A 20,644-nucleotide genomic window follows, 5' to 3' on the forward strand; every position below is an offset into this window, starting at 1 on the left:
GGCAGAGGTCGACAAATTCTTGATCTCAAAAGGAAGCAAGGGCTACGGGGAGAGTGCAGGGAAGTGGAATTGAAATGCCCATCAGCCATGATTGAAATGGCAGAGTGGACTTGATGGGCCGAATGGCCTTACTTCCACTCCTATGTCTTATGGTCTTATGGTCTTATAGTCTTATCCATAATTCATATCCCTTTTAATATCAATATTCCACATTGTTGTAGATGGGCTCATAAACACCACAGCAATTTAATGCCAAATACACCATGCATTGTGGTGGAAGCAAAGTTGAATAAAAATTGACCTCCATCATCCAATGCTGCTGAAATTTTTATCATGGAGAAATAAAGCTTCAGTACCTGTAAGACAGTAATGACCATCACTGGTACCACTAGCAGTAGAGATAACAGATTGACTTTCGGTTGACACTTGAAAAGAATCTAAAGTAGTGACTGCCAGCTGTTTACATTGCCAGCGTAGTACCAGACCAAAAAGACATCAGTTTTAATTGCTGATCTGTGCTGAACTGATCTCGGGAGTGCTGCGCTTTACCCCAATGCTACTATGGGACTACTGGGTGAAAATACCAGCTGACCCTGTTACTGGTCATTCTCCAATAATAGCAAAATGGAAATTCTGAGATTAAGTTTACATTCTCAGCAAAGTCAAATCCCACGCCCACAAACCCAACCCCAGTACTCCTTCTATTGGGAGCTATGGCCTAGTAGTACTATCACTGGGCTGTTAATCCAGACACCCACATAATGTTCTGGGAATCTGGGTTTGAATCCTATCATGGCAGATGGTGGAATGTGAAATCAGTCAATTAAAAATAACCTGTAGTTAGGAGTCCGATGATGACCACAAATACATTGTAGATTGACAGGGGAAAAACCCATTTGATTCATGAATGTCCTTTAGGGAAGGAAACTGCCATCTTTACCTAGCCTAGCATCTCCAGACCCACAACAATGTGGTTGACTCTTAACTGCAATAAAGTCTGGTATAGCCACTGATGATATCATCCCCTGAATCAATAAGAAAAAAAAATTACAGTGCCATCCCTAGCTGCTCTAACCCTTACTGTCAGAGACAAATTCAAAACCCTAATTGAGAAGTAAGGTCATCTGATTCTCTGTTGTGCTCTAAAATGATGATACCAAAGTCAATGGAATTGTGGATAATGCAGAAGAATATTGCAGGTTACAGAGGAACATAGATAAGCTGCAGAGCTAGGCTGAGAGGTGGCAAATGGAGTTTAATGTGGAAAAAAGTGAGAGGTGGTTCACTTTGGAAGGAGTAAAAGGAATACAGAGTACTGGGCTAATGGTAAGATTCTCGGATGATCAGAGAGATCTTGGTGTCCATGTGCATAGGTCCCTGAAAGTTACCGCCCAGGTGGATAGGGTTGTTAAAAAGGCGTATAGTGTGTTAGGTTTTATTGGTAGAGGGATTGAGTTTTGGAGCCATGAGGTCATGTTACAGCTGTACATAACTCTGGTGCAGCCACACTTGGAGAATTGTGTACAGTTCTGGTTATCGCATTACAAGAAGGATGTGGAAGCTTTCGAAAGGATAAATTTACCAGGATGTTGCCTGGTATGGAGAGAAGGTCTTATGAGGAAAGTCTGAGAGACTTAATGTTATTTTTGTTCAAGAGAAGAAGGTTAACAGGCAACTTAATGGAGACATACAAGATGATCAGCAGATAAGGTAGGTTGGACAGTGAGAGCTTTTTTCCTCAGACGGAGATGGCTAGCACGAGGGGGCATAGCTTTAAATTGAGGAGAGATAGATATAGGACAGAAGCCAGAGGTAGGTTCTTTACTCAGAGTGGTAAGGGCGTGGAATGCCCTGCCTGCAACAGTCGTAGACTCGCTATCTTTAAGGGCATTTAAATGGTCATTGGATAAACATATGGATGATAACGGAATAGTGTAGGTTAGATGGGCTTCAGATTGGGTTCACAAGTTGGCACAACATTGAGGGCCAAAGGGCCTGTACTGTGCTGTATGTTCTATGTTCTATACTCTATGATTATGTTGGCTGTTAATTCCTTCATGATAGGTGAGGTAATCACATCCAATTATAAGCACACACACTCTGTAAAGTACACATTGATAAGTTATCTTCAAGAATCACAGTTATTCATAAATTAGATTTCTTTAGTAACTAAGAAACAGAAAAACCACTTTAATTAATACTGTACGCCCTTGACCGTGTCTCCCGCATTTCCTGCAACACATCCCTCACACCCCGCCCCCGCCACAACCACCCCCAGAGGATCCCCCTCGTTCTCACACACCACACCACCAACCTCCGGATACAACGCACCATCCTGCAACACTTCCGCCATCTACAATCCGAACCCACCACCCATGCCATTTTTCCATCCCCCCCCCTTGTCTGCCTTCCAGAGAGACCACTCTCTCTGACTCCCTTGTCCACTCCACACTGCCCTCCAACCCCACCACACCCGGCACCTTCCCCTGCAACCGCAGGAAGTGCTACACTTGCCCCCACATCTCCTCCCTCACCCCTATCGCAGGCCCCAAGATGACCTTCCACATCAAGCAGATGTTCACCTGCACACCTGCCAATGTGGTTTATTGTATCCATTGTGCCTGGTGTGGTTTCCTCTACATTGGGCAAACCAAGCGGAGGCTTGGGGACCGCTTTGCAGAACACCTCCGCTCGGTTCGCAACAAACAACTGCACCTCCCAGTCGTGAAACATTTTAACTCCCCCTTCTACTCCTCAGACGACATGTCCATCATGGGCCTCCTGCAGTGCCACAATGATGCCACCCGAAGGTTGCAAGAACAGAAACTCATATTCTGCTTGGGAACCCTGCAGCCCAATGGTATAAATGTGGACTTCACAAGCTTCAAAAGCTCCCCTTCCCCCACTGCATCCCAAAACCAGCCCAGCCTGTCTCCGCTTCCATAACCTGTTCTTCCTCTCACCCATCCCTTCCTCCCACCTCAAGCCGCACCTCCATTTCCTACCTACCACCTCATCCCGCCTCCTTGACCTGTCCGTCTTCCCTGGACTGACCTATCCCCTCCCTACCTCCTCACTTATACTCTCCTCTCTACCTATCTTCTTTTCTCTCCATCTTCGGTCCTTCTCCCCCTCTCTCCCTATTTATTTCAGAGCCCTTTCCCCCTCCCCCTTTTCTGATGAAGGGACTCGGCCCGAAACATCAGCTTTTGTGCTCCTGAGATGCTGCTTGGCCTGCTGTGTTCATCCAGCTCCATACTTTGTTATCTTAATTAATACTACTGCATTGTTGAAAACTAGCAAAGCTGGAAATCACAGGGGTTTGGGCAGCATCGTTGGAGAGGGAGTAAGTAAATGTCTTAAATCTAGACGACTCTTCGGAGCCGATGTGAAGCATTTGGTAATATGAAGATTCATCTAGAATTGAAACATTAGCTTGCTCTCCCTCCATGGATGCTGCCTGATCCGGTGCGATTTCCAGCTTTGTTTGTTTTCAGTAAGGTTTCCAGGATATGCAGTAATTTCCTCCTACCTGCTATATTAATTGTATGACATGGTTCATCTGGAGACACAGGCCGTATGGGAATAGATGGTGATGGTGACACTAATTGTAAAGGAAAACATGTAAGTTTCATTATTTACCACAGACAATATCGAATCCCTCCAGCGCGGAAGCAGTCATTCAGCCCGTGGAGCCCACACCAACCCTCCTAAGAACACCTCACCAAGACCCCACACCACCCTATCCCTGTACCTCTGCATTTTCTGTGGCTAATCCACCCAACATGCATATCCCTGGACACTATGTGTAGTTTAGCATTTTCAATCCACCTAATCTGTGCATTTTTGGACTATGGGTGGAAACTGAAGTACCCAGAGGAAACCCACACAAGACACAGGGAGAACGTGCAAACTCCACACAGACAGTCACATTAGGGTGGAATCAAACGCATTCCCTAGCGCAGTGAGGCAGTAATGCTACCCACTGAGCCATCATGCTGCCCATGTTCACCACTGAAATAAAACAAAAAACTGCTGAAGATCTGAAACAAAAACAGAAAGTCCTAGAGAAACTCGGCAGGTCTGGCAGCATTTGTGAGGACGAAGCAGAACACAGCGACCCTTCTCCAGGGCTGATATTAGTGAGGAAAAGGTGATATTTATGTAAATGACATAAATTGAAATGTAGACTGAGTGACCGCTTCATGGAACAGCTCAATTAAATCCACAAAATTCATACCTAGCTTCCAGTTGCCTGCCACTTCAATGTTTCCTGGCCAACATTTCTGTCTCAGGCCTGCCACAATGCTCCAGCAAGGCTTGGTGCAAGCTGGAAGAACAGCATCTTACTTTCTGCTTGGGGACTCTGGAGCCTGAACACCTCCCTGCATGCCCTTCCTCTGCCCCACAGCCTAGGCCCTGTCATAACAGGGAGGTGATAGCCTAGTGGTATGATCACTAGGCCCATTAATCCACAGACCATAATAATGTTCTGGAAAACACAGTTCAAATCCCACGATGGTGGAATTTGAATTCAATAAAAATAACTGGGATTAATGATGACCATGAAACCATTACTGATTGTTAGGAAAGCCCGCCTGGTTCACTCATGTCCTTTAGGGAAGGAAACAGCCGGACTGCATGTGACTCCAGACCCACAGCAAAGTGGTTGACTCTCAACCGTCCTCTGGGCAATAAATATTGGCCCAGCCAGAGACATCTGCATCCAATGAATAGATTAATAAAAGCTGACATGGATTGTTTTAAACACAGCCAACACATTTCCCCTGGTGCATTGTCCCCATTACAGCTCTTCTTCATTCCTGCTTTACTACCCAACCATCCCCGTTTTTCTTTGTGTCTCTCTGAACTCTGAGTCCAACTATCTGCTCACTCTCATTCTCCCCACAACCCATCGCCCAACCCGCACCCTTTTCTTAGCCCTTATCAGTTGTGAGGAGAGGTCACTGGACTCGAAACTCCTCCTGCTCTCCACAGGTGCCACCAGACCTGCTTTGTTTCTCTCGTAATTTCTGTTTATATTTGCCAGTGAAATGGATATAGTGAATATTATGGCATTGCCTTCCTTGAGGATTAGGGGAAACAAATTATCAAGGAGAATGAAAAGTAGGATCAAAGAAAAAGTGCTTAATCGGATTAGTATGGGTTCGACTACGTTTTTAACAATTTAACTTTTCTAACTAATTACTTAACTGTAGAGGGACAATCAAAATTCTTCAATTTCATTGGATATCTCAGAGTTCAAAGTGCAAGGGAATGCTCAGTGGAATATTCAATTTCCAGGGCAGTTCTTTCCAAGTCTGTTACAGTAGGAATTTTTGCAGGACCCCCATGTGCAGCTCCCTTCTACACTCTAGAAACAATTGCCTGCCCATGAGAAAACCCAGTCCTAGTCTGAATGAATGAGACATCAGAAATCATTTATGGCACTTCTCCTTCACTGTCACATCATAGACATCAATTTTCAAACTCTTTATTCTTCAATTAACTTCTTTTTTGTAGCCCAGCAACTCTTTAAATCATGACCCTTTACAATGAAAAACAATTTGATTTTCTTTAAACAGCAACCGTTGTATATTCTTAGTGAGTAAAATAAAATACAAATTGATTCAAAACAATACAAAAGTCCCTGCAATGGTAAATCATCCCAGTCTGAATGCAAGTGAAGTAATTAGGCTTTACCTGCTGGTGGTTCTGTCACTTCCATCTTTAAAAATTCTTGTATATTTTGGATTGTTTTTGTTAAATTTACTGCTAAGTTGGTAAAACCAACAAATTTATCCCTCCTGATTACAAACGGAGAATGTCCAAGATAAGCAACTTTTTGGAGTTCGTTTAAGTCTGAACTCTTAACGCCAATGGAAATAACTATCACTCCATAATTTCTTAAAGAAGCAGAATAAGTTTCAACATCATCATCTGATGGTGCAGATGTAATTAATATTGCAATCTGGGGGATTCCTTGATTTAATCGACTTCCAGCTGCAGCTGTGAAGTAAGTATTACGCAGAAAATTCAAAGCCAGGCCTGTTTTTAGTGAGGTTCCGCCTCTATATTGGAACTTCTTCTTCAGGTAATTCACTATGTCCTTCTTGGTTATCATTGTATTGAAAGTAAACTCCACTACTGCGTCATAACTGTACTGAGCAAGACCAATCCTGTATGCATCCTTTCCTATATTCAGCCTTGAGACAGTTTTCAAAATAAGACCCCGTGTCTGTTTAAATGCCTGAGGTCCCATATTTTGAGATCCATCAACCAGAAATGCAACATCAGCGAAAGTTTCAGCGTGAACTGCGAATTTAGAAAAGAAAAGACAATGTTATAAATGAAACCAAAACACTTAAGTATCACCTCCAGTCTCTGAGTCTCATGAATCTTCAAATTCACATTTATCAGATGCAAAATCCTATGATTTCATTCCTTGTAAGCTACACTTGAAGTTTACAGCATGCTAACTCCCTTGATCTCAAATCCTCAATTAGACAGTATTTCAAAAAATGAGAGAGATGTCATTCATATTTTAATTGAATGCTCAAGCTATAAATATACGGTAATTAGAGGAGAGCATTCTGGATGAAGAAACAGCGCTGGTAATTAACATGGGCTTCGTCACAATCTAGGAACATAGGAACATAAGAGCCAGGAGCAAAAGTAGGCCATTCAGCCATTTGAACCTGCTCCATGGTTGATTTGGTTGTGGTCATAATTCCACCTTCCTAACTGTCCTGTAACTCTTGACTCACTCATCCATCAAAAATTTTACTAATTCAGTCTTGAATAAATCAAATGCTCAGCCTCCGCTGCTTTCTGAGGAGATGCTACTGCAATGGTAATGTCACCAGACTATTAATCCAGCGGCTAATGCTCTGGCCTCAGGTTCACAAACATGGCAGCTAGTGGGATTTAAATTCACTTAATAATACTGGAGTTGAAATTGTCCCATGGATGGGGACCATGAAGCTATCATCAAGTGTTGTGAAACTTCCTCTAGTTCACTAATGGACTTCAGGAAAGTACATTGGCTGTCCTTTGGCACTCTGGCCTATGTGCGACATGAAACCACAGTTGTGAAATTAACTCTTAACAGCTTCTGAAGTGGCTGGGCAAGACATTCAGTTCAAGTGCAATGCAGGGTGAGCAGCATTCAACACTGCCACGTCTCCTACATGTAAAAAAATTAAGAAATGAGAATTCCATATACTAACATACCTCTGAAAGAAAAGGAAAATCTATTTTAGGAGGGAAGGCTGTTTTACCTATACTGTGTTCCCTATTTCTAGTCTCCTCCACAAGAGGAAATATTTTCTCTGTGTCCACCACACAAAGCCTTTTCAGGGTCTCACATGTTTATGTAAAATCACCTGACATTCTTCTAAACTTCAGTTCAAATTGTAATAATGTGAGGTCTACACTCATGTGAATGAACAAATCAATCCTCTATTGAACATAACAATATATATTTGTACTTTGAGCACAGGCTGGTAAAAAAAAGGAAATTTTATCTTTAGCCTTACAGTCTCAGGTTCTATTTATGTTATCTGATAACCCTTACAGAATTTGAGGACAAAATCAGAAGTCACACAACACCAGGTTACAGTACAAGATATTAAGAACTGCCGATGCTGGGGTCAGAGTTAATGTAGTGTGGAGCTGAAGGAACACAGCAGGTCAGGCAGCATCAGAGGAGCAGGAAAGTTGACGTTTCTTCAGAAATGAGGTCCCAGCCTGAAACATTAATTTTCCTGCTCCTCTGATGTTGCCTGGCTTGCTGTCCGCCTCCATCTCCACACTGTGTTATACCAAGTTATAGCCCAACAGGTTTACTTGAAATCACAAGCTTTTGAAGCACTGCTCCTTCATCAGGTGAAGCGCTCCTAAAACTTATGATTTCAAATAACCTGTTGGACTATTACCTGGTGTCATGTGACTTCTGACTTTATCCACCCCAGTCTAACACTGCACCTCCACTTCATGGCTAGAATTTAAGGAGTTGTGGAAGATTATGACCATTGCCTCTGCTAACTCAGAAAACACTGGGAATCAGCCTGTCTACTCTTCATCCTTCTGCTGCTCAGTACATTATGCTTTTATGCATTTTGAAATAGTCTACTCCAGTTAATTCAACACTTTTTCTTGGCCAAAACATTTAAAATAATATTTGATTTAAGCAACTACATAAAATGGCACCATAGCCTCTTTATGGCCAACACAAATTAGAATTAAGAAACTTTAAATGAACAATAGTACACCATGTGAACTCATTTGAAACAGAATCAAATCCTTATTGCCATTTTTATGTGACATTTTATTAAATGAAGCTTGGATGTCCCCATACTTTAGACAGACTGACTGCAAGATCTGAATTTCCATCTCAAAAGTTGGCTGAGTTTGCAGGGAAAAGAAAAATTGGCTGCCCTAGAATGCTTTGATGAGAGCAAGCAGTATCTGTAACATTTTAGATACTTTGTTAATCAGCCAGAGGATGAATAAATTGTCATCGGGTGAGTACAAAACTATACAGAATGCCAAAACAGACCTAATTTCCAAGAGAACAGAATGAAAAGCTTTTGATATGAAATACATAAGAATGGTAACAATTCAGAACCTCAGGGCAATTGTCTGGAGTATTTCTTTAACCTCGTAGGAAATACCCTTTGAGATATAGGAAGGATCCATTCAAGCATTCTCATTACCACAATCAAATGTTCCTCCGGATTTAATGGTTTTCATAATTCAATGCATAACTCAAAAGAAGCACCACTAAAATTTTGTTTTAATTCAAATATCAGACTTAAGAAAACTTGAGAGAACTTTGCTTAGTATAGCTCAAAGTATTCAAGTACCATTTTGTTGAGTGCTGGTAAGATACAGATACATTGTCAGAAGAAAGGAGGTCACTGTTGTTTCAAACAGCCCCATGCTGGGAATAGTTCCAATTGCTTTCCCTGTGAAAAATACAAACGAATAAAGTTATACAGCTCACATTTTCTTTTTGTACTGTTATAGTTACATATATGACTATACGAATTAGAAACAGAAATAAGCTACTTGGCCCCTCAAGTCTGCTCCACCATTCAAGAAGATGATGACTGATTTGATTGATACACATTCCCAACAACTTCTGACAATTTTTTTTCCTCCCCTTGCTGATCAAAAATCTATGCTTCAACAATAATGAAAGACTTTTCTGTCAGGTCCTTTTCAGAAAGAGTTCCAAAGACACTGTGAACAAAAAGATCTCTTCATCTTTGTTTAAAATGAGAAATTCCTTACGTTGAAACAGCCAGGCCAAGTATGAAATTCTCCCATCAGAGAAAATGTCATTTCCAAATCTACCCTGTCAAGTTTCCTCATGTTTCAACCAAGTCCCTTCTTATCCTTCAAAACTCGATGGGATACAAGCTGAGCCTGTCCAATCATTCCTCATAAAACAATCATTCATTTCAGGCATTAGTCTTATAAACTTTGTCTGAACAGTTTCCAGCATATTAAATCCTTTTTTAAAGTAAGGCGACCAATACTGCACTTAATACATTAAATGTAACCTCACCAGTGCCCTATACAACTGAGGCAAATCCCCCAAACTATTTTATCCAATTCACTTCATAATAAGCAATTACATTCTATTAGATTTCCAAATTCTTTGCTTTAACTAACCTTTTGTAATTCATACACTCGGATACCCAGATCCCTCTGCATCAGAAAGCTCTGTAATCTCTCAACATTTGAATAGCATGATCCTTTCTTTTTCTTATTTTTGAAATGTATAAATTCACATTTTCTCACATTATGCTACATTTTCCAGATCTTTGTCAATTGATTTATTCTATACCTCTCCATTCTATCCGCTTCACAACTTACTTTTATATGGATCTTCTTGTCAGTAGAAAAGTGAGTCCCTGTACTTCAATCTCTTCATCCAAGTCATCTATATAAATGTGAAAAATGTTGAGATCCCAGCAATGGTCCCTATAACACTCCACATGTTAGCTAACAAATCTTGTAACCATGTCAATATGCTATCCCCTGCACCGTGAGCTTTTGTTTTCTGTTCTGTTTCCTTTTAGCTCTTTCCATAATTTTTGGCAGCACCTTTTCAAATGCCTTCTAGAAAATCAAAATAGTATTTTCAATGGCTCTTCTATATCTTTTGAACATGAGCTTCCTCAAAGAACTCCAATTAATTGGTTAAGCATTGTTTTTCTTTCAGAAAATCATATTGACTCTGCCTGATTAACTTGAATGTTTCTGGATGCCCTGTTAAAACAATTTGATAGTAACATCTAACATCTTTCCTCTGGCATACACTATTCTAACTGAGCTTAGTTTTCTGCTTCCTGCCTTCTACCTATTTGAAATAAATGAGTTGCATTTACTATGATCTGTTCAAATAGAACCTTTCCCAAATCAAACAAATTTTGGAAAATTAAAACCAATTCATCGACTATCTCATTCATTACTTCTTTTAAGACCCGAGGGGGATGGTAATCAAGAGCCAGGAACACAATGACCTGCAGCTCCAACAATTTGCTGAGAATCACTTCTCTGGTAATTGTAATTTTCTTCAGTTCCTCTCTCCCTTCTACTTACTGATTTATAGCTATTTCTGGGATGTTGTCTCTAGTGAAGACCAATACAAAATGCCAGTTCGATTTACCTGCTATGTCATTTTCTTCTATTATTAATTGCTCATGACTAATATTCATTTTGCTAACTCTTTCCGTTTTCAACAATTGGAGGCTCAGTGGTAAGCACTGTTGCTTCACAGCATCAGGGACCTGGGTAAAATTCCATCATTAAGTGATTGTCTGTGTGGCATTTGCACATTCTCCCCATGTCTGTATTGGGTTCCCTCCCACAGCTCAAAGATGTACAGGGTTAAGTGGATTGAACTTGCTGAATTGTGTACGAGGATATGTAGGATTGGTGAGTTAGCCATGGTAAATGCAGGATTACTGGGATAGGGTAAGGAGCGGGGTCTGGATGGGATGCTCTGAGGGTCAGGGGATCTTCATAGACTGAGTGGCCTGCTTCCATGATGAAGGGATTCTATGATCAAGTTCTAACTAACTATCAGTTTTTTCATTTTTTAAGATATCTTTCTGCTATAACTTTTCTCTAATTTGTCCCCTATTTGTTTTTTCTCCATATTAATCTTTTTAGGTAATATTTGCTTTTTTTAAATACACTGCCCCTTCACACTTTCCTATCACCCTGTCCATCTGAAATGTCCTATATGTTTCAATAGTTGAGTCCTAATCTGTTTCATTCGACAGCTATATCTCTGTAATAGTTATCAGATTGCACATACCTATTTCTCTTTGTGCCACCACTTGTTTTATTTCAAATGCACTGTGCATTGAGATACAGAGTATGATTCAAGTACATAAAACCACACAATCCTGAAATACAGCATGAGTTGTTTTAGGTATAATCTGGTTTGTTTTAAAACAGCAATTACATTGTTTGAAAAAAGTGCACAATATTTTTGCTGTTAGATTGCTGTTAATCCGCCATATAGCGACAAATATAAGAATTAAATTAAAAACCTGTGATGTGAGTTTAAAATATGTTGATACTCTGAATCAGGGATTCTCAAACCCCCAGTGTGGGTGCCAGGTCTTATGTGTTCCAGATGAACAATCGCTGTTGTGGAGCTCTAACTGAATTCCGACAGCTGCAAGTCCCCTTTAAATGCTGGGATTAAAATGGGGCTAGGGGTAGAGGTGACAGGTCATTTTAATGCTGAGACTCATTTCGGTGTACTGAACCAGATGATCGTCCGAGGTTTTTTGGATAAGTGTTTGGACATGCAGTTGATCATGAATAGAGGAAACCTGGGGCCCTGGTTTTCCTCACATGGACTCGCGGTATACTTCAGCTCCTTTTAATCCCAACACAGCATCATTTTGTTTTAAGTATCCCCAGCCCTTTGGCTTTATTCTTGGCCTGCATTCCCTTTGCAATTAGTGCTCCCATGGAGGTAGGTATCAAATATGATTGTCAGATGTTCAGATGGGTTTGGGGTCCTACTGAAGCATTAGAAATATTATTTGAACTTTAAATAAATTCTCAATTTCCTGGTATGGGAAATCCTCTTCTTAGACAGTTGTAAAGATATTCTGATGTTATCTAAATGTAGCATACATGGTATACTTAAATTCTGTTTACTTGAACATCACTCATGAATTTATGTACGGCTAAACTGCCATATATACAGTAAACATAACATTTACACACAGTTTGTACCTTGAATACTGCTGTGCAGAAAGCCTGTGGGCCTGTGATTACGTCCAAGTATTTGTCTAATTTACATGTTTATCTCTTTGGGGACATTGCTCCAAAAGCAGTAACGCTACATCTCCATTTTTCCAAAGATAACTCTTGTATGCTACACATCAAAACACAAATGTTAGGGGCTAGATACTTAGAGAGGGATTATAATATTTACAAATAGAGTAGTCCAAGAGTCCATATATTGATTTGGCAGTTTGACAACTTTTGAGATCTTGATATAGTGCAGCCATCTGGATATGTGGATTTTTTTTCTTGGCTGTTCTTAGTCTGCAATCATTAGTGTGTTGATTATTGTGCCTGTGGCCCATCAAACTTGATGTCTGGGTGTGTCTTCATATTCAATATGCTCAATTGGCATATTTAACAAGGGAGCAGTTCAGAATTCAGCAAAGACAGAATGAGGAGTTGATTCACAAAGCAAAAATAGAGTATGAATGTAAGCTTGCAGGGAACATAAACACTGATGCTGAATTTCTATAGGTACGTGAAGAGAAAGAGATTTGTACAGACAATTTGTACAGACGGAAATGAGCTTATATATAATAGGAGACAAAGAAATGGCTGAGGAGCTGAATACATACTTTGGTTCTGTCTTCACAAAAGAGGACACAAATCAGATACCAGAATTGTTGGAGGACACAGAATTTAGTGAGAGGGTAGAATTGACTGAGATCAATATTAGTAGAGAAATGTTGCTGGGAAAATAGTTGGATATGGAGGCCAATAAATTTCTAGGGCCTGATAATCTATAAAAACCGAAAGAGCTGTGGATTCTGAAAATCAGGAACAAAAACAAAGTTGCTGGAAAAGCTTGAAAAACAAGTTGCTAATAATCTATATCCCAGGAATACTTGTGGAAGCAGATCTAGAAATAAAGGACTTATAGATGGCATCTTCCAGAATTGTATAGACTCTGGAACAGTCCCTGCAGATTGGAGGAAGGCTAATGACACTCCAATATTCAAAAAGGGAGGTAGAGAGAAGACAGGGGATTACACACTCGTGAGCCTAACATTGATAATGGGGAAGATTCTTGAATCCATTGTCATGGATTTAATAGCAGAGCATTTATAAAGCAGTGGCAGGATCAGACACAGTCAGCTTGGACTTTTGAAGGGGAAATCATGCTTGACAAATCTGTTGGCATTCTATGAAGATGTAACTAGTAGAGTTGATAAGGGGGAGCCAGTCAATGTAGTACATTTGGACTTTCGGAAAGCATTTGGCAAAGTCCCACATGAGAGATTAATGTGTAAGATTAAAGTGCATGGGATTGGGGGAAGTGTATTGAGATGGATAGGAAACTGGGTGGCAGAGAGGAAACAAAGAATGGGAATTAATCAGTCCTTTTCAAATTGACAGACAGTAACAAGTGGGCTGCCACAGGCATCAGTGCTGGGATCCCAGCTGTTCACAATATATATTAATGTATTGGGTGAGGGGAAAAAATGTGACATCTCCAAGTTTGCAAACGATACCAAGTTGGATTGGAGGGTGAATTGTGACAAGGATGCAGAGATCCTTAAGCATGATCTGTGTGGGTTTTGTTAGTAGGCAAATCAATAGCAGATGCAGTATAATTTGGACAAATGTGAGGTTATTCACTTTGGAAGCAAAAACAAGAAGGCAGGTTGCTAGCTGAATGGCTGTAATTTGGGAGAGGGGAGTGTGCAGTAGGACCTAGGTGTCCTTGTGCACTACTCGCTAAATGGAAACATGCAGGTGCAGCAGGGGATAAAGAAGGCAAATGGTATGTTGGCCTCCATTGTGAAAGGTTTCAAGTACAGGAGCAAAGATGTGTTGTTGCAGTTATATAAGGCCTTGGTGAGACCACACCTGGAATATTGTGTGCAGTTTTGGTATCCTTTTCTGAGGAAGCATGCTCTTGCTCTCGAGGGAGTACTGCGAAGGTTTGCCAGGCTGATTCCAGGGATCATGGGTCTGACATAAGAGAACAGATTGACTAGATTGGGATTGTTTTCGCTCGAGTTCAGACGAATGAGGGGGGGGATCTCACAGAGATTTATAACATCTAACAGGGCTAGACAGGATAGATGCAGAGAGAATGGTTCCCTATGTTAGGTGTGTCCAGAACCAGGGGCCACAGTTTCAGGATTCAGAGTAGACGATTTAGGATGGAAGTAAGGAGACATTTCTTCACCCAGAGGGGTGAGCCTCTGGAATTCATTACCACAGGCAGTAATTGATGCCAAAACATTGAATGCATTCAAGAGGTGAAAAGCTAAATCGCTTGGGGCGAATGGGATCAAAGGTTATGAGGAGAAAGCAAGATTAGGCTATTGATTTGGATGGTCAGCCATGATTGTGATGATTATGCAGAGGCTTGAAAGGCCAAATGGCCTCCTCTTGCTCCTATCTTCTATGTTTCGATTTGCCTTTCATGGCTTCTAGTCTTCCTCAGTGTTGTTACATACATTGCTATGATTTCATTTAATGTGCCTTACGTGTGTTTGAGCTGGTTTCAGACAGGCATGCTGGCCATGCACCATCTTCATTCTGCCTTGTTCATTGATAAGTGTGTGCTCCATCTTGGAGAATTTGGACAAGTCATGGCAATGTCATTCTCACTTGCCAGATCTCTGCTGGCTTTAGGAACCCCATAACCAGAAGTGTAGCTTTGCGATGTAACATAACAGCATGAAACTCCTCTTTCTTTGTCCTACCCTGGAGTGGATTGACTTAATGGTGCATGCCATTCACTTGATGAGATTGTTTGACAAAGGATAAAATTTTTGAGTCTGTCACATGGTTCATGCCCCATTTGGCACACTTATCCTGGGATTGAAATAGCCTCATTGTATTGTTTGTGTACAAATGTAAGGAATTGTATGCAGTTAATTTAGTAGCTGTCTGCTGCATCATTGAGTCCCACAATTCTGCCACACATCCTTCAGAATTTGGACTGGTAGGATATTTGCTGTAGCTCCAATGTCAATCTTGGTTTTCAGCATGTAAAGTTACCAGTTTTCTCTGGGAAAATGATATTATTTTGGTAGGAGTTTCTCATTGGTTGACTTCATCAACAGAATGCAATACATTTGGAATATAGAAAGCCTGTTCATCACCTGGTTAGAATTTGTTCGAATTTGGTTCTTGGCTTGTCTGTATTGCTGTGAATTTTGCATACTCACTTTTGACTATGTAGGTAATTACATTCACTGCTACCATTGCCAGACTGCTGTGCCTGTCTTTTGTTTGGTTATGTTCTTTTGCAACTTCTGACTGCATTATCGAAAGATTTCTGATATAGGCGGACCAGTTTGGACCACACATATTGCACAAATATTGGAATGTAGCACAGCTTCACAGTGGGTGAATGGCTTCATATTTTCTGCCTTCTGCTAGCAGTGAATTGATGTTGTGACTTCACATTCTTTTTCTTTTAGAATGCTTCAATAACTGATTCGAGACGGCCTGACACTGGGCAACTTTTTGTAAGCTCTCTGCAGCAGATTTTATTCTTGTATTTCATACACCTTGTGCATCTCCTGTGCAGCCATAACCTTGTATGCTGTGTTTAAATATTCTATGTTCTGTATGTCCTTGTATGTTATGATCTGCCTGTACTGCTCACAAAACAAAACATTTCACTGTACTTGGGCACATGTGACAACAGTAAATCAAATCAATTAAGTGCTGAGGCTGTCAACAACTCCATTATCTTTGCCACTAATTCAGCTTCTGAAAAGTCACATTTTTTACCTTGTTACGACATTAACTGAAAAATTAATCAATTGGTTGCCAGTCAATTAGGTTTTGCCTATAAGATATCAATTCAAAGCAATGAGTTCTAAAGTTGCCTCTTATATGCAACTCGTCTCTTGGCTTCCGGATCTTAACAGGATCTCTCTGGTCCTCTTCAGATAATCCTGAGGCATTAATGTGGTGCAAAACCTCATTAGCAACAGCTGTCAGTATTGTCACAGATTGTTTAACCAGTTCTGAGGCTGTTTGGTCCTTGAAGCATAGCAGCATCCTTTGTTTCAAAGGTATGAACTTAGACAATAAATCTGTGGTTTTCCAGTTCCAGTCTTCTTCTATCCTTCTGTCCTTTCACTTATATTTAACTTTGTGCACACCTCTGTGCTTTCAGTGCGAAACTTAGCATTCCTTCCTTTGTTTAGGCTTTATGTTTGTTTCACAGTTTAGGTATTCTGTTGGCTGTTCCTGAATGCAATTTTTTTTTCCGTTATTTGAACTTTGGCATGTATTAGTTTAGTTCAGCACAAAATTGATGCATGTTAGGCATTCAAATTTGAAATAGCTTTTGAATAGGACGAGTTTGAATCAGCGGCTGTCTAGGTGAACAAAGCCAACTCAGAAATATTGTTTCTCCCTGTGGGAATATCTGGACTGCTGTTATGTTTACTTCCTGCTGCTCCCCTTGGCATTTAAATTTGTAAATCCAATTCTGTCTTTCGTGCACTTTCAAAAGAAAAATCATCCCAGTTGCACACAATATTCTTAAGTCTAAAAATAACAAAAAGCTAGGTATGGTGATTTCTTTTACTTCAAGATTTCTGGTGAGTTTATTTACAGCTAAACCAAACATGCAGTACAGAGTAGAGTAATCTCCATATACAGCCTATGCCTATGCAATGCAGAGGGCCTGGAGCCTGTGTCCATGTGACAACATTCAGGTACATGTTGACCTCTTAAAGGGACAGCACTCTGAAAGCTGATGATATAGGTACGGCCAGTCTGTCTAAATGGCACATGATATAAGGTAGCCAATGAAGATCCAGTGACTAGGTAACTGCAAACATTCGAATGCACAGCCTGTCTGATTTTCATAGCCATTTTATAATTTGGATTTTGTGTTAGAGGTATGAGGGTTTTCATCTATGTGTAAGAGGAGGTTCAATAATTAAATTTAATCAGTCTTTTTGGAGCTGTAATTTTAAATCATATGTTTCAGAGATCAAGAGTCTGGAGCCATGGGAATCAATAATATGGGGAGCCAATGATCTATTGGAAGTATCCCTCAACTAATTCAGAGACTCGGTAATGTTCTGGAGACTCAAGTTCAAATCCTGCCAAGGCTGTTAGTGGAATTTCTTTTCAATAAAGCTCTGGAATTAAGGAACGAATGATGACTGTGATTGATTGTTGGAAAAACTCATATTGTTTACTAATCGCCTTCAGGAAATGAAACTGCCGTCTTTACTTGGTCTGGCCTACATGTGAGTCTAGACCCACAGCGATGTGGTTGACTCTTAACTGCCCTGTGGGCAATTAGGGATGGGCAATAAATGCTGGCTTAGCTAGCGATGTATCCTGTAAGCGAATATTAATAAAAATCAGGCTTTAAGAGACACAATGAAACTTCCACTTTTTTTGTGATATTTAGCCCAATATTCAGAAAGTATGTTGGTTCTTTGCAGCATTTCTGGACAACTTTGTTCATGAAAGATTGCCAAGGACAGTGGAGCCACTCCTTTGTAAATAATTGTGAGGATTAGGGCCTTATATTGATTAGGACAAGGTCGTCATTAACAACAAGTGTAATCTGCTCAGTTTAATAGTTGGAGAGGGTTGCCTCTTTATTTATTGCAGAGAAAAGCCAATCAAATATTATCAAATCAGTGTCCCTTCAGATCCTCTTGCCTCCTCTGCTTCTTTCTTCAATTGTTGAACCCGGTAAAAAGGTTGCTAAGTTACAGTTACTGAATTTCTTTCTCATTGGGCCACCATCAGAAGTCCCATTCTCGGGGCACAGTCATTCAGGAGATGAAATGTCATGACTATTCTGGGGATACTAGTATTAAGGCCACCATGTCTTGCCACCCACTACCCACCACACTTCAGATCGATCCAAAAGGAACATGTATTCACAATATCAGTGGTATGACCCATAATCCCTGACCTGAATCTCATTCTACCTTTGAAGTGCACCAGCAGAGAGAGTACAGATCGGAAGAGAAGAAATCCTACAATGTCTTAGATGAAGCTTCTTACTTGGCTATGGAAAGAAAACAATTCAAGATTGCTTTATGTACGGCATGGCAAGAGTCAAGATTCTTCTATTGGTTCACAGGGTTTGCATATTGTTGGGCCCATGAGCTGTTCAAGATTTCTGACTAATTACAAAATACCTCATTACCTTATCATCTCCATTAATTCCCGACTGAAAGGGGAGGGCAGCAGGAGGTTAAAGTATCTTTCTCCTGGCCCTACTTCCAGTAGACTGCATCATGCATCTTGACAAGGGTCGAAATCTGGCAGAGCAGAAAGCTATTCTATTTCCACACAAAAAAAGCTCTGGAATTTCTCAATCATTTTACAGTTAGACTGAAGTCTTATTACGAAATTTTCAAGATCATACATTTAATTTCTAATGGAGTTTGCACCCAGAACCTAGAATCACTGAGATCACAGTGACTTAATCCATGATTTTATCCATATTAGCAGCTATACATGTGCTAATTAAGACACAAGTTACAGAGCAATCATTTTTTATTCAAGTGCATGCACATTACAGCCCTTGAATTCCTTTATTATGCTCTAGACAAAGCATCCACTATAGCAGTTTCATTTCCAGGCATTTGAAAGGTTTGTAAAGCATATGGTTGGTGGGTTTAGCTCCACCAAAACAATCATAATTTCTTTTCACAAAATAAATCAAAGGATTATGATTTTTCTAAGTAATAGTTTATTCCACATTGTTGTTGATGTATATTTCAAAATAATGGAGCGAAAACACAAGATTAAGTGTTTCCTTCTTAGCTATTAAATATTTTTTATTGAAAAGCGGTCAGTTTATTTGAAAGAAAAACTGACATGCCATTGGATCCCTATGTTGTCATTCTTCTGTAAAACATCCCTTACGCCAAGATCACAGGCATCAACAGCAGGATTGTATGACGTATGGCGTCATAATTTGGTCTGACTGAGACTAGTGTAGTTGTCAATATTGCTTTCAAGTTTTCAAAAGAACCCTGACATTCTTATGTGCAGACAGGTTTTCTGCTTATCTTCAACAAATTTGTTAAAAGATTCCTCGACATTTCTGAAGTTCAGAATGAATTTCAGGTCAAATGCATTTCTGTCAAAATACCAAAAACAAATCACATTTTGTTTTAGACACAGGAAAATCCAGAATAGACGATACTTTCTGTAGGTACATCTTGGCATTGTTCCACAATGTGGCTGAAATAAATTGCTTTTGCAAATCCACTCAGACAATTTTATAACCAAATTGACTTTGTGCAGGCCACCAAACTGTTCAGTCAAGTGGTGCAAATGTTCTTCCCAAGTTTGGCTAAAAAAGCCCATCATCAAAATAAACCACACAGTTACATAATTCTGCAATGCTTTTATTCACCAGTAATTTTAATATTTTTTGGGCATTTTGTGATTCAAATGGTATGACCTTGCATTGATAAAGTCCATCCAGTGTTACAGTTCCGCTGTTACGACATTTTTTATTTCACTCCCTAGTTCTTTCAATACCATAAAGACATTTTTCTCCAGTTTACCCTATTTGTCATAATATATCTTCAGCATGTTAACATGACACACTTGCTGATGGGTTTGCCTGCCTGTACTCATTACATAGTGTACATATACAAATTTCATTTGGTCCAATTAAGTTTGCTTGTAATGTTTTTCCAGAGACACGATACAATACTAACACATTTTTTCTCCAGCAATAAGATTTCAATCTGCTTTATATTTGCCCTAGTTTTCATTGTTTGCTGAGCTTTATGGCCAACTCACACACTTTAGTTTGTTTCTTTCTGAAATTCAAAACATAAGTTGGCAGCATAGTCTGAGTGTTATGTTGACATTTCTTTTTAAAATCAGTGTCAGTGGTAACCTTACATCATGCCCATATATTAATTCAAAGGAGATAAATCTGATCTCATCATGAGCATCCCTAATGGCAAACTTTAACAAAAGGAATTCCCTTATCATAAACATTAGGATATTCTTCAAGCACATTTTTTGAGGATGTAATGAGCAGAGTTGATAAGAGGGAGCCAGTAGATGTGGTTTACTTGTTTTGAGGAAAGGTCACTTGACCTGAAATATTAACTCTGATTTCTCCCCACATCTGCTGCCGGAACTGTTGAGCTTTTCCAGCAATTTCTTTTTTTCTTCTGTGGCTTACTTGGACTTTCTGAATGCTTTTGATAAGATCCCACGTTTTAAAAAAGAGCACGTAAAATGTAATCACATAAGGTTACAGATAGAGCACTAACATAGAGAGAATACTGGTTGTCGACAGGAAGCAAACAGGTAGTTTCTAAGTGGCAGGCAGTGACTAGTGTGGTACTGCCGGTATCCGTGCTTGGAGCTC

The 20,644-nt window shown here is 40.0% G+C and overlaps 1 protein-coding gene across 2 annotated transcripts in view; it reads right to left on the bottom strand.

Moving 5' to 3' along the window:
- Positions 1 to 20,644, bottom strand: part of LOC125462503 (collagen alpha-3(VI) chain-like) — a 146,759-nt gene that overhangs the window by 118,712 nt on the left and 7,403 nt on the right. The window contains exons 2-5 of one of the 2 annotated variants that reach the window (XM_048552623.2): positions 9,886 to 9,952; positions 8,868 to 8,969; positions 5,704 to 6,315; positions 3,533 to 3,604 (exon numbers count right to left, since the gene is read on the bottom strand). In XM_048552623.2, coding sequence (XP_048408580.1) covers positions 3,533 to 3,604; positions 5,704 to 6,315; positions 8,868 to 8,943 — 760 coding nt within the window. In that variant the 5' untranslated portion in view covers positions 8,944 to 8,969; positions 9,886 to 9,952. The remainder of the gene's footprint in view (positions 1 to 3,532; positions 3,605 to 5,703; positions 6,316 to 8,867; positions 8,970 to 9,885; positions 9,953 to 20,644) is intronic. The other variant, XM_048552613.2, reaches the window with a different exon arrangement.

Source organism: Stegostoma tigrinum, chromosome 2 (genome assembly GCF_030684315.1).
Source record: "Stegostoma tigrinum isolate sSteTig4 chromosome 2, sSteTig4.hap1, whole genome shotgun sequence".
NCBI classification, from domain to species: domain Eukaryota; kingdom Metazoa; phylum Chordata; class Chondrichthyes; order Orectolobiformes; family Stegostomatidae; genus Stegostoma; species Stegostoma tigrinum.